The sequence below is a fragment of the Somniosus microcephalus genome, chromosome 1 (assembly GCF_052327205.1).
Source record: "Somniosus microcephalus isolate GS21.2 chromosome 1, FLI_Smic_1.0, whole genome shotgun sequence".
NCBI lineage: Eukaryota > Metazoa > Chordata > Chondrichthyes > Squaliformes > Somniosidae > Somniosus > Somniosus microcephalus.
In genome coordinates, this window is record NC_140987.1 from 22,334,745 (window position 1) to 22,347,976 (window position 13,232).

Consider the following 13,232-nt stretch of genomic DNA (forward strand, 5'->3'; position numbering starts at 1 on the left):
TGTGAACAGTGAGAAGCGGATTGTGAACAGTGAGAATCGAGTTGTGAACAGTGAGAATTGAGTTGTGAACAGTGAGAAGCAGATTGTGAACAGTGAGAATCGAGTTGTGAACAGTGAGAATCGAGTTGTGAACAGTGAGAAGCAGATTGTGAACAGTGAGAATGAGAGTTGTGAACAGTGAGATACGAGTTGTGAACAGTGAGAAGCAGATTGTGAACAGTGAGAATCGAGTTGTGAACAGTGAGAAGCGGATTGTGAACAGTGAGAATCGAGTTGTGAAAAGTGAGAAGCGGATTGTGAACAGTGAGAAGCGAGTTGTGAACAGTGAGAATCGAATTGTGAACAGTGAGAAGCGGATTGTGAACAGTGAGAATCGAGTTGTGAACAGTGAGAAGCGGATTGTGAACAGTGAGAAGCGAGTTGTGAACAGTGAGAATCGAGTTGTGAACAGTGAGAAGTGGATTGTGAACAGTGAGAATCGAGTTGTGAACAGTGAGAAGTGGATTGTGAACAGTGAGAATCGAGTTGTGAACAGCGAGAAGCGGATTGTGAACAGTGAGAAGCGAGTTGTGAACAGTGAGGATCGAGTTGTGAACAGTGAGAAGCAGATTGTGAACAGTGAGAAGCGGATTGTGAACAGTGAGAAGCGAGTTGTGAACAGTGAGAATCGAGTTGTGAACAGTGAGAAGCAGATTGTGAACAGTGAGAAGCGAGTTGTGAACAGTGAGAAGCGAGTTGTGAACAGTGAGAAGCAGATTGTGAACAGTGAAAAGCGGATTGTGAACAGTGAGAAGCGGATTGTGAACAGTGAGAATCGAGTTGTGAACAGTGAGAAGCGGATTGTGAACAGTGAGAAGCGAGTTGTGAACAGTGAGAATCGAGTTGTGAACAGTGAGAAGCGAGTTGTGAACAGTGAGAATCGAGTTGTGAACAGTGAGAAGCAGATTGTGAACAGTGAGAAGCGAGTTGTGAACAGTGAGAAGCGAGTTGTGAACAGTGAGAAGCAGATTGTGAACAGTGAGAAGCGGATTGTGAACAGTGAGAAGCGGATTGTGAACAGTGAGAATCGAGTTGTGAACAGTGAGAAGCGGATTGTGAACAGTGAGAAGCGAGTTGTGAACAGTGAGAATCGAGTTGTGAACAGTGAGAAGCGAGTTGTGAACAGTGAGAATCGAGTTGTGAACAGTGAGAAGCGGATTGTGAACAGTGAGAAGCGAGCTGTGAACAGTGAGAATCGAGTTGTGAACAGTGAGAATCGAGTTGTGAACAGTGAGAAGCGGATTGTGAACAGTGAGAATCGAGTTGTGAACAGTGAGAAGCAGATTGTGAACAGTGAGAAGCGAGTTGTGAACAGTGAGAAGCAAGTTGTGAACAGTGAGAATCAAGTTGTGAACAGTGAGAAGCGAGTTGTGAACAGTGAGAATCGAGTTGTGAACAGTGAGAAGCGGATTGTGAACAGTGAGAAGCGAGTTGTGAACAGTGAGAAGCGAGTTGTGAACAGTGAGAAGCGAGTTGTGAACAGTGAGAAGCGAGTTGTGAACAGTGAGAATCGAGTTGTGAACAGTGAGAAGCGGATTGTGAACAGTGAGAAGCGAGTTGTGAACAGTGAGAATCGAGTTGTGAACAGTGAGAAGCGGATTGTGAACAGTGAGAAGCGAGTTGTGAACAGTGAGAATCGAGTTGTGAACAGTGAGAAGCGAGTTGTGAACAGTGAGAATCGAGTTGTGAACAGTGAGAAGCGGATTGTGAACAGTGAGAAGCGAGTTGTGAACAGTGAGAATCGAGTTGTGAACAGTGAGAAGCGGGTTGTAGACACTCATACAGACAATTGCTTAGATTGATCTTGTGTAATAGTGGCCCTGAAATTAGGATCGGGTGCTTGCCGCGCGTGCAAGCCCCCGATGTGCACTCACCTTGCGCACTGACATCTGAAGCCCGGGCCTGCTTGCATTTCCTGTCACTGGCCCGGTTCAGATGTCGGCGCGCTGTGCTTACCTGATCCAGCGGCGTAGTTAGTGCGATGTGCCGGCTGGGATCAGGTGAGCACTGTGCAGCCAATCAGGGGAGGGGAAACTCATTCATGAGTTTGACAGTAAGAGCTGTCAAACTCATGAAAAGTATGGGCTGCCAAAACACTACTTTAACTTTAAATAAAATTTTAAAAAACATCCCACTGATTATAATAACTATAAATAAGTTTTAAAAAATGTTTTAAACAATTAATCAATTTTTTGAAAATTTTTTTTTTTTAAAAATAGGGTCTAAAACTAAACTTACCATCCTGTAAATTCTTTAAAAATAACAAACCTGTGGAAAAAAAATTTCTACATTGTACTAAAAGCCCACTTACCTGAAAAACTAAATACTTACGTCTTGTTTTTCAATGCGTAAAGACCGGAGGCCTTTACACACGCGCAACTCTGAAAAAAAAAAGGAATTTCACTGCGCACGCGCTGCCTGTGCAGTCGCGCGCGTTCTGCCTCTTAACCCCTTGGGTCAGAGGACAGGAAATGCCGGTTTTCAGCGCATGCGCTGTGCATGCTGAAAACCGGCAATTCCTCCGGGCACACGCGTGAGTACCCCGTCCTTACTCACGCGTTGTGCCCGGAATTACTGGGCCATTGTCTAGTCAGTGATGCGATGGTGTCATTGAATTGACAGGAAGCTGTAAAAGTTTCAGCAATTAAATGAAAGCGGGGAAGCAGAAGCTATGTCTGGAGGCTGACAGTGCAATAGAGAGAAGCCGCTCACACACACGACAGGCAGCATTGGGCTCCCTCTGGTGGCTTTGCTGGTTGGGTCAGGAAGTCCCTGAGCCAACGAGACCAGGCCTGCTCCAGGGGCAATCCTCAGGCTGTGCTCAGTTAGCCGATCCCAGCCTGGACCATGGTATGGCTGCTCGAATTGACCTCAAGACCCTTGGAGGAGATTCAGCCAGGATTCGCAGCCCTGCTCACCATCCAGCGATGCCAGCTGAATGTGCGTTCCCAATACTCCTGGAATGATCGGGAGTCTCCCGGAGTGCTGCCCCATCCCCGCAGTCCGGGAGATTCAGCAATTTAAATTCCCTGCCACAGTGCACTCCCCCCGCCCCGCACTTTGTGACGTCACCGGCTGCTGTTGGAGCAGACTCTGGGTCAATGACATCACCCACAGAGAGTCCCGAGTGCACGGAGGAGGCTGGAGACCTGGGAATTGGGAGGACTCAGGGATCGCAGGTTTAAGCATTGGGGGGGTGGGGGGTGCTCTCATCGGTAATTATTGGTATTCGGGTGAGGTCTCGAAAATATTTCCGAGGTTCCCACCTCGCTCTCTCCTCTGTCCCTCCCTCGCTCTCCCCTCTGTCCCTCCCTCGGTCTCTCCTCTGTCTCTCCCTCGCTCTCTCCTCTGTCCCTCCCTCGCTCTCCCCTCTGTCCCTCCCTCGGTCTCCCCTCTGTCCCTCCCTCGGTCTCCCCTCTGTCCCTCCCTCGCTCTCTCCTCTGTCCCTCCCTCGCTCTCCTCTCTGTCCCTCCCTCGGTCTCTCCCTCGCTCTCTCCTCTGTCCCTCCCTCGCTCTCCCCTCTGTCCCTCCCTCGGTCTCCCCTCTGTCCCTCCCTCGGTCTCCCCTCTGCCCCTCCCTCGCTCTCCCCTCTGTCCCTCCCTCGCTCTCCCCTCTGTCCCTCCCTCGCTCTCCCCTCTGTCCCTCCCTCGGTCTCCCCTCTGTCCCTCCCTCACTCTCCCCTCTGTCCCTCCCTCGGTCTCCCCTCTGTCCCTCCCTCGGTCTCCCCTCTGTCCCTCCCTCGGTCTCCCCTCTGTCCCTCCCTCGGGCTCCGCTCTGTCCCTCCCTCGGTCTCCCCTCTGTCCCTCCCTCGCTCTCCCCTCTGTCCCTCCCTCACTCTCCTCTCTGTCCCTCCCTCGATCTCCCCTCTGTCCCTCCCTCACTCTCCCTTCTGTCCCTCCCTCGCTCTCCCCTCTGTCCCTCCCTCGGTCTCCCCTCTGTCCCTCCCTCACTCTCCCCTCTCTCACTCCCTCGGTCTCCCCTCTGTCCCTCCCTCGCTCTCCCCTCTGTCCCTCAATCGCTCTCCTCTCTGTCCCTCCCTCGCTCTCCCCTCTGTCCCTCCCTCGGTCTCCCCTCTGTCCCTCCCTCGCTCTCCCCTCTGTCCCTTCCTCACGATCCCCTCTGTCCCTCCCTCACTCTCCCGTCTGTCCCTCCCTCGGTCTCCCCTCTGTTCCTCCCTCGCTCTCTCCTCTGTCCCTCCCTCGCTCTCTCCTCTGTCCCTCCCTCGCTCTCTCCTCTGTCCCTCCCTCGCTCTCCCCTCTGTCCCTCCCTCGCTCTCCCCTCTGTCCCTCCCTCGCTCTCTCCTCTGTCCCTCCCTCGCTCTCCCCTCTGTCCCTCCCTCGGTCTACCCTCTGTCCCTCCCTCACTCTCCCCTCTGTCCATCCCTCGCTCTCCCCTCTGTCCCTCCCTCGCTCTCCCCCTGTCCCTCCCTCGGTCTCCCCTCTGTCCCTCCCTCGCTCTCTCCTCTGTCCCTCCCTCACTCTCCTCTCTGTCCCTCCCTCGCTCTCCCCTCTATCCCTCCCTCGCTCTCCCCTCTGTCCCTCCCTCACTCTCCCCTCTGTCCCTCCCTCGGTCTCCCCTCTGTCCCTCCCTCGCTCTCCCCTCTGTCTCTCCCTCGCTCTCCCCTCTGTCCCTCCCTCGCTCTCCCCTCTGTCCCTCCCTCGCTCTCCCCTCTGTCCCTCCCTCGCTCTCCCCTCTGTCCCTCAATCGCTCTCCCCTCTGTCCCTCCCTCGGTCTCCCCTCCGTCCCTCCCTTGCTCTCCCCTCTGTCCCTTCCTCACGATCCCCTCTGTCCCTCCCTCGCTCTCTCCTCTGTCCCTCCCTCGCTCTCTCCTCTGTCCCTCACTCGCTCTCTCCTCTGTCCCTCCCTCGCTCTCCCCTCTGTCCCTCCCTCGGTCTCCCCTCTGTCCCTCCCTCGCTCTCCCCTCTGTCCCTCCCTCGCTCTCCCCTCTGTCCCTCCCTCGCTCTCCCCTCTGTCCCTCCCTCGCTCTCCCCTCTGTCCCTCCCTCGCTCTCCCCTCTGTCCCTCCCTCGCTCTCCCCTCTGTCCCTCCCTCGCTCTCCCCTCTGTCCCTCCCGCGCTCTCCCCTCTGTCGCTCCCTCGCTCTCCCCTCTGTCCCGCCCTCGGTCTCCCCTCTGTCCCTCCCTCGCTCTCCCCTCTGTCCCTCCCTCGGTCTCCCCTCTGTCCCTCCCTCGGTCTCCCCTCTGTCCCACCCTCGCTCTCCCCTCTGTCCCTCCCTCGGTCTCCCCTCTGTCCCTCCCTCGCTCTCCCCTCTGCCACTCCCTCGCTCTCCCCTCTGTCCCTCCCTCACTCTCCCCTCTGACCCACCCTCGGTCTCACCTCTGTCCCTCCCTCGGACCCCCCTCTGTCCCTCCCTCGGTCTGCCCTCTGTCCCACCCTCACTCTCACCTCTGTCCCTCCCTCACTCTCACCTCTGTCCCTCCCTCGCTCTCCTCTCTGTCCATCCCTCGCTCTCCCCTCTGTCCCACCCTCGCTCTCCCCTCTGTCCCTCCCTCGCTCTCCCCTCTGTCCCTCCCTCGCTCTCCCCTCTGTCCCTCCCTCGCTCTCCTCTCTGTCCCTCCCTCGGTCTCCCCTCTGTCCCTCCCTCGGTCTCCCCTCTGTCCCTCCCTCGGTCTCCCCTCTGTCCCACCCTCGCTCTCCCCTCTGTCCCTCCCTCTCTCTCCCCTCTGTCCCTCCCTCACTCTCCCCTCTGTCCCGCCCTCGGTCTCCCCTCTGTCCCTCCCTCGGTCGCCCCTCTGTCCCTCCCTCGCTCTCCCCTCTGTCCCTCCCTCGCTCTCCCCTCTGTCCCTCCCTCGGTCTCCCCTCTGTCCCTCCCTCGGTCTCCCCTCTGTCCCTCCCTCGCTCTCCCCTCTGTCCCTCCCTCGCTCTCCCCTCTGTCCCTCCCTCGGTCTCCCCTCTGTCCCTCCCTCGGTCTCCCCTCTGTCCCTCCCTCGGTCTCCCCTCTGTCCCTCCCTCGGTCTCCCCTCTTCTCCAGGGAACCAAAACCTTTATATGGTAAATGCAATAACATTTGTATTAGTCATGTGAACAAATTTCACGTGATCAAATGCCACATGATCAGATGTCAAGTGATCAGGCGTCACGTGGTCAGGCGTCAGGTGGTCAGAATGTCACATGATCAAACCTCCAGGAATGCCTCCAACCAGGGTTGGGAACTCCGGTATCGAGTGAGGTCCCGGTCAGAGTTAAATCTGGTGCTGCTTCACCTCACGATCAAATAGCCCGGTGACACTCAGCCCTTGCATCTCCTCATTGATTTTTGGGCTTGAAAACACTGCACATGAGATGGGTGGGGGCAGAATTTAGGGTGGGACCTGGTTCTTTCAGGCTTGGGTTCCCCTTTTTGATGGGACGTTAAACCGAGGCCCCGTCTGCTCTCTCAGGTGGATGTAAAATATCCCACTATTACGAAGTGGAGCAGGGGAGTTCTCCCCGGTGTCCTGCTCAATATTTATCCCTCAATCAACTTAACAAAAACAGATTATCTGGTCATTATCACATTGCTGTCTGTGGGAGCTTGCTGTGCGCAAATTGGCTGCCGCGTTGCCTACATTACAACAGTGACTACACTTCAAAAAAAGTACTTCATCGGCTGTAACGTTCTTTGGGACGTCTTGAGGTTGTGAAAGGCGCTATATAAATGCAAGTCTTTCCCTTTGTCTTTGAACTATAACTATAACTGTGTCACACCCTCCAGTCCTTGTATAAGAGCCCCCCGCGCGCGACACTGAGTAATGTACAGCTTGCTGGTGTCAGTAGGGAGCGATGGACGGTGCCGGGGTCAGCAATGCATTGATCTGCCAATCTGAATATTATTACTGATATAAATCTAACCTCTTCAGTGTTTACAGAAACTGGGTGGCTCTGTGTTTTTCCCTTTCGATACGCCGGCAAGCTCCACCACACCTGTATACTCAACAGAATTTCACGTAAAAAATGGTAAGTATAAGCTCTTTGTCCATTCGCCTCCTCCAAAAAAACAAATCATTACCAGGATAACGGGCTTTGGGCAGTCCTCTGGTACCTTGCCCCAAGTGACCCTTTTATTTATGTGTGTGTCCAGCCAGTGAGTGTTGGCAAGCTGCCATGGAGAGAGTGCAGCGAAGATTCACCAGACTGATACCTGGGAAGGCAGGAATGACGTATGAAGAGAGATTGGGTCAATTAGGCTTATATTTGCTGGCGTTTAGAAGAATGAGAGGGGATCTCATTGAAACTTATAACATTCTAACAGGACTAGACAGACTAGATGCAGGGAGGATGTTCCCGATGGTGAGGGAGTCCAGAACCAGAGGTCACAGTCTAAGGATAAGGGGTAAGCCATTTAGGACAGAAATGAGGAGGAATTTCTTCACCCAGAGAGTGGTGAACCTGTGGAATTCTCTACCACAGAAGGCAGTTGAGGCCAATTCATTAAATATATTCAAGAAGGAGTTGGATATATTTCTTAAGGCTAAAGGGGTCAAGGGATATGGGGAGAAGGCAGGGACAGGGTACTGAATTTGGATGATCAGCCATGATCTCATTAAATGGCGGAGCAGGCTCGAGGGGCCGAATGGCCTACTCCTGCTCCTATCTTCTATGTTTCTATGTTTATCCAAGGGGTGCATCACAATCAATGTTCCCTCTAATTTTTTTTCCCCCTGTAACTGGCTGCGCGGCCCATTCAAATTTTCGCGCAGTGTAAGTTTCTCGCACGGAAAAGTCGGCGAGCAGCCTGTGCGGGACCTCCAGACCGCCGCGCGGCTGCACAGCTTAGCGGGGAACGTTGGTCCCAACCCAACTAGTCCTCTCCTCACCTGTATTTCCAGCAAAGGGGAGGGGAAGGATCGCTGGATGTCTGACAGATTTCTACCCCTCCCTAACCCCCTGAGGCTGTGAGGCCAATTGTACCCCGCCCCACCCCCCCGACTCTGACTGAGATCAGCAAACTCAGCACAGACCGTGGATCGAACCTCTCGGTCAGGGGCTTAGCCACTCGTCAGGTAAACCCGTCGAGTGGCTTTTTTTACTTACGGGTCCCCCGTCTTGCTGACCCGCAGTCCTCCGAATCGTTTTAAGGCTCCAGTTAGGTGCGGTGAGGCCGGTTGGTCAGTCACCTTTGACCTGTAGCTGTGATTTGTGACTACATTTTCCAATCTTGCCCAGACCAGGTTTATCGCTAATTTTCTTTTCTGGCTTCACTCGCGGGCTAAGGGACAGAGAATACACGGAGTCTCCTATTCGGATTGGAGCATTATTCCCGGAGTGAGTCTCGGTTGTGAACTTTTATTGAACGTATCTGGTTTGGGCCTGGTCTTCTTCAGTTGCACCATAAGCCTGAAAAATCTGTGGCCTTCCATGAATCAAATCAATCAATCAAATCAAATCAAATCAACTTTTATTCTCATTGTTAGTGTACAAGTGCAGTACAACGAAATGTAGGCTTGCGGCTCCCGAGAGTGTACATTTGGATTAAGACATTTAAATATTCAACATACATTTGGCTTGTAGTATATTAACATAAATATGACCATAATAAAGTGCATTGGCAGATGTGCAGGCTTTAGAGTTTATTTGTGGAGTTCAGTAGGATGACAGCCCTGGGAAAGAAGCTGTTCCTAAATCTGGTCGTACGGGTGCGAATGCATCTGTAGCGTCTCCCAGATGGTAGGAGGGCGAACAGACTGTGGCTGGGGTGGGTAGGGTCTTTGATGATGGACCGTGACCTCCGTAGGCAGCGTTTCTGGTATATGTGCTCTATGGTCAGTAGCCGGGTGCCGGTAATGCGTTGGGCAGTTTTGACTACCCGCTGCAGGGCTTTCCGGTCATAGTAGCTACAGCTGCCATACCATACTGTGATACAGTTTGTCAGGATCAGGCGGAAGTGTGGCGGAAGACCCGGGGATTAGGTGGGAACACGGGTGCGCCGGGGGCCTGACCTTGGTGCGGGGCATTATGTGGGGGTGGAACCTCTGTCTGCCCAAACATGGCCCCCTACGACGTGGGGGTAGTGGGGGGAATGATCAGGAGAGGCTGGGAGTTTCCTCAGTCCTCAGGCTGAGATTCGCCAGGCGGCCCTGATGCTAACTCGCACCAAGTCCCGTTCACCCATCGCCCCTGTGCTCGCTGACCTACATTGGCTCCCGGTCCGGCAGCACCTCGATTTAAAACTCTCATCCTTGTTTTCAAATCCCTCCATGGCCTCGCCCCTCCATATCTCCTCCAACCCCACAACCCTCCGAGATATCTGTGCTCCTCTAATTCTGCCCTCTTGAGCATCCCTGATTATAATCGCTCAACCATTGGCGGCTGTGCTTTCAGCTGCCTCGGCCCTAAGCTCTGGAATTCCCTCCTTAAACCTCTCCGCCTCTCTACCTCTCTTTCCTCCTTTAAGACGCTCCTTAAAACCGACCTCTTTGACCAAGCTTTTGGTCACCTGCCCTAATTTATCCTTATGTGGCTCGGTGTCAAATTTTGTCTGACAACACTCCTGTGAAGCGCCTTGGGATGTTTTACTACGTTAAAGGTGCTATATAAATGCAAGTTGTTGTTGTTGCGATTGGAGTTGTATGGTGGAATTAAGTCCCACCCGGGGGTCTTGCCGTGGTCCCCTACAGACAAAGCCTGTGAGCATTAAGGGAGTGGGGTCTCTTTCAAGGGTAGGCCTCAGTCTAAAGGCTATTCCAGTGGCGGGCGGCCATCGCAATGCCCGCCCATCCTGCTGTGACAGATTTCCAGAATGCGCCCATAGTGACGGGAATATTTAAAATAAGGAACCTCGTGCTGCCCCTTCCCACTCCGCGCCCCCCACCCTCGTACTCTGGCGGGGGGCAGCAGTGGATGGGTCCGGCACCTTCACTGGAATCGAAGGATTGGGGCTGTTCGGCACCCAGTATAGTAATAGTCAAAAATCCATTGACATAAGAAACAGGAGCAGGAGTAGGCCATACGGCCCCTCGAGCCTGCTCCGCCATTCAGTAAGATCATGGCTGATCTTCTACCTCATCTCCACTTTCCCGCCCAATCTCCATATCCCTTGATTCCCTTAGTGCCCAAAAATCTATCGATCTCTGTCTTGAATATGCTCATCGACTGAGCATCCATAGCTCTCTGAGGTAGAGAACTTCAAAAATTCACAAGTGAAGAAATTCCTCCTCATCTCAGTCCTAAATGGCCTACCCTTTATCCTGAGACTGTGCCCCCCAGTTCTAGACACTCCAGTCAGGGGAAACAACCTCTCAGCATCTACCCTGTCAATCCCCCTTCAGAATCTTGTATGTTTCAATGAGATCGCCTCTCATTCTTCTAAACTCCAGAGAGTATCGGCCCAATCCTACCCTGTCTCAGCACCTTTCTACCAGCACAGTTGTGCAATCAGTTGTGTTGTTCCTGACACTCACTCCGGTTTCTGTTTCAGGTGCGCCACCACCCCCAATTTTGACCAGGACGGGCGATGGGGCTATTGCGAAGAGATCCAGCCGTTAACGCACGGTACAATTCCCTTACTGGCTTGAAAGGAGATGGCTTCAACGGAAAAGACAATTGGACATGGAGTTAAAGGGGCCGCCGAGCCACGTTAGCCCAATTCGCGCTACCAATTACCCGCGCTACCAATTACCCCCCCCCACACCACGATGTGTTAGTTTCTGGATTCTGCTGCAACAAGAACATAAGAAATAGGGGCAGGAATAGGCCACTTGGCCCCTCGAGCCTGCTCCGCCATTCAATAAGATCATGGCTGATCCCTTGGGCTCAAAGCCACTTCCCCCCCCGCTCCCCATAACCCTTCACTCCCTTATCTTGCAAAAATCTGTCTATCTCCACCTTAAATGTATTTAATGACCCAGCCTCCACGGCTCTCTGGGGCAGAGAATTCCACAGATTTATGACCCTCTGAGAGAAGAAGTTCCTCCTCATCTCAGTTCCAAAAGGGCAACCCTTTATTCTAAAACTGTGCCCCCGAGTTCTAGATTTCCCCACGAGGGGAAACATCCTCTCTGCGTCTACCTTGTCGAGCCCCCTCAGTATCTTGTATGTTTCAATAAGATCACCTCTCATTCTTCTAAATTCCAATGAGTATAGGCCCAACCTGCTCAACCTTTCTTCATAAGTCAACCCCTTCATCTCTGGAATTAACCTAGTGAATCGTCTCTGAACTGCCTCCAATGCAAGTATATCCTTCCTTAAATAAGGAGACCAAAATGTACGCAGTACTCAAGGTGTGGTCTTACCAATACCCTGTTCAGTTGTAGCAGGACTTCCCTGCTTTTATACTCCAACCCCCTTGAAATTCCATTTGTACTTGAATTAGAAAGACGAAGAAAAGAGCAACAAGACTGACCCTAAATTTTCAGGGGATGAGGAAAGATTAAAGAAATATAGGCGTTACAAACTAGAAAGAGAAATTACATAATCATCGGAGTGCATAAGTTATTAACCGGTCTAGCCAGGGTCGACCTAGACTAGAGGGTTTTTAAATTAAGGAGTACAGTAGTGTAGTGGTTAGGTTACTGGACTAGTAATCCGAGAGGAAAACACGTTCAAATCCCACCACGGCAGATTGAATTTCATTTATGTATAAAGTCACCATGAAGCTGTCGGATTGTTGTGCACACCCCGCCGATTCACTAATGTTCCTTAGGGGAAGGAAATCTGCCGCCCTTACCCGGTCTGGCCTATATGTGACACCAACGTGGCTGACTCTTAACTCCCCTGAGCAAGTGGCCAAGCGAGCCACTCCGTTGTATCAAACCGCACGGACTGCAACGTATCAAGAAGAAGGTGGCTCACCACCACCACCAGCACCTTCTCGGGGCAATTAAGGGATGGGCAGTAAATGCCGGCCTTGCCGACGACGCCCACATCCCGTGTGAACGAATAAAAAGAAAGAGTGTCATTTCAAAGTACACCAGGAAAGTAATACAAGAGGCGAAGCATCGAAATTATTGAAAAGTAACAACAAAAAATGTGTATTTATCTAGCGCCTTTAACATAGCAAGATTTCTCAAGGTGCTTCACAGGAGCGTTATCAGACAAAAATTAGACACCGAGCCACAATAAGGAGATATTAGGGCAGATGACCAAAAACTTGGTCAAAGAGGTAGGTTTTAAGGAGTGTCTTAAAGGAGGAGAGAGAGGCGGAGAGGTTTAGGAAGGGAATTCCAGAGCTTAGCCCAGGCACAGTCGCCGATGGTGGAGCGATTAAAATTTAGAAAGATCGCGGGAGACATGTATTCGCTTTAAAGAGAGATGGAATAAATGAGGCAATAAAGACAAGTACAGTTCAATGCCTTGGCGAGAGAGTTATTGCACCAGAGGGATGGGATTCCTTGAGTTGAGTGGCCTTTGCTTACATTGCTGTCCTTTTTTTCTTGGGCCAAGGCCAGCATTTATTGCCCATCCCTAATTTCCCTTGAGAAGGTGGTGGTGAGCCGCCTTCTTGAACCGCTGCAGTCCGTGCGGTGAAGGTGCTCCCACAGTGCTGTTAGGGAGGGAGTTCCAGGATTTTCACCCAGCGACGATGAAGGAACGGCCGATATATTTCCAAGTCAGGATGGTGTGTGACTTGGAGGGGAACTTGGAGGTGGTGGTGTTCCCGTGCACCTGCTACATTTGGGATTGTATGGAGTTGATCTTTTCCTTGGAGTCCCTTGGGCTCTGGGGAGTTGGAGGGTGAAATAAAGAGTAGATTGCCTTTCAAAAGCTAGGCTTTATTAACCTTAAAAAACCAGCAAGTACATGTTGAGCACCCAGTCTCAACCACTGTAGAAAACTGAATTTAAGATGGCCACCACAGGTCACATGGAATCAACTAACCAATAAGTTTACAGCATATATCTCAAGGCAGGAAAACAGGCAACCAATTACAATGCTTCTTATAAAACAAGAATAATCACCACAGAGGGTCTTGCTGAATCCCACAGAATTCTCCTAGGATCTTACATGGAGAACAACCAATGGGGCAAGGTGCTGGAGGGAGCCTGACAAGGAGTCGGCATCTTCGGCAGAGGGAAAAAGTGAGAAAACCGGCAGAGAAACATGTCATGACATCAAAGCACTAAAATCACCGTTAGAGATTTCTGAACTACAATATCATAGGTTTTTAGCCCAGTGCGTTGAGATTTTAGCCCAGTGTGCTCTTTATCGTAGAAACATACAAGCAACGTCTATATTTAAATTAATCCAGTTTTAAGTG

The 13,232-nt window shown here is 52.0% G+C and overlaps 1 protein-coding gene across 1 annotated transcript in view; it reads left to right on the top strand.

Annotated features, from left to right (window-relative positions):
* hgfac (HGF activator) overlaps positions 1-13,232 on the top strand; it is a 113,105-nt gene that overhangs the window by 31,489 nt on the left and 68,384 nt on the right. The window contains exons 3-4 of the mRNA XM_085975404.1: positions 6,898-6,994; positions 10,455-10,528. Coding sequence (XP_085831530.1) covers positions 6,898-6,994; positions 10,455-10,528 — 171 coding nt within the window. The remainder of the gene's footprint in view (positions 1-6,897; positions 6,995-10,454; positions 10,529-13,232) is intronic.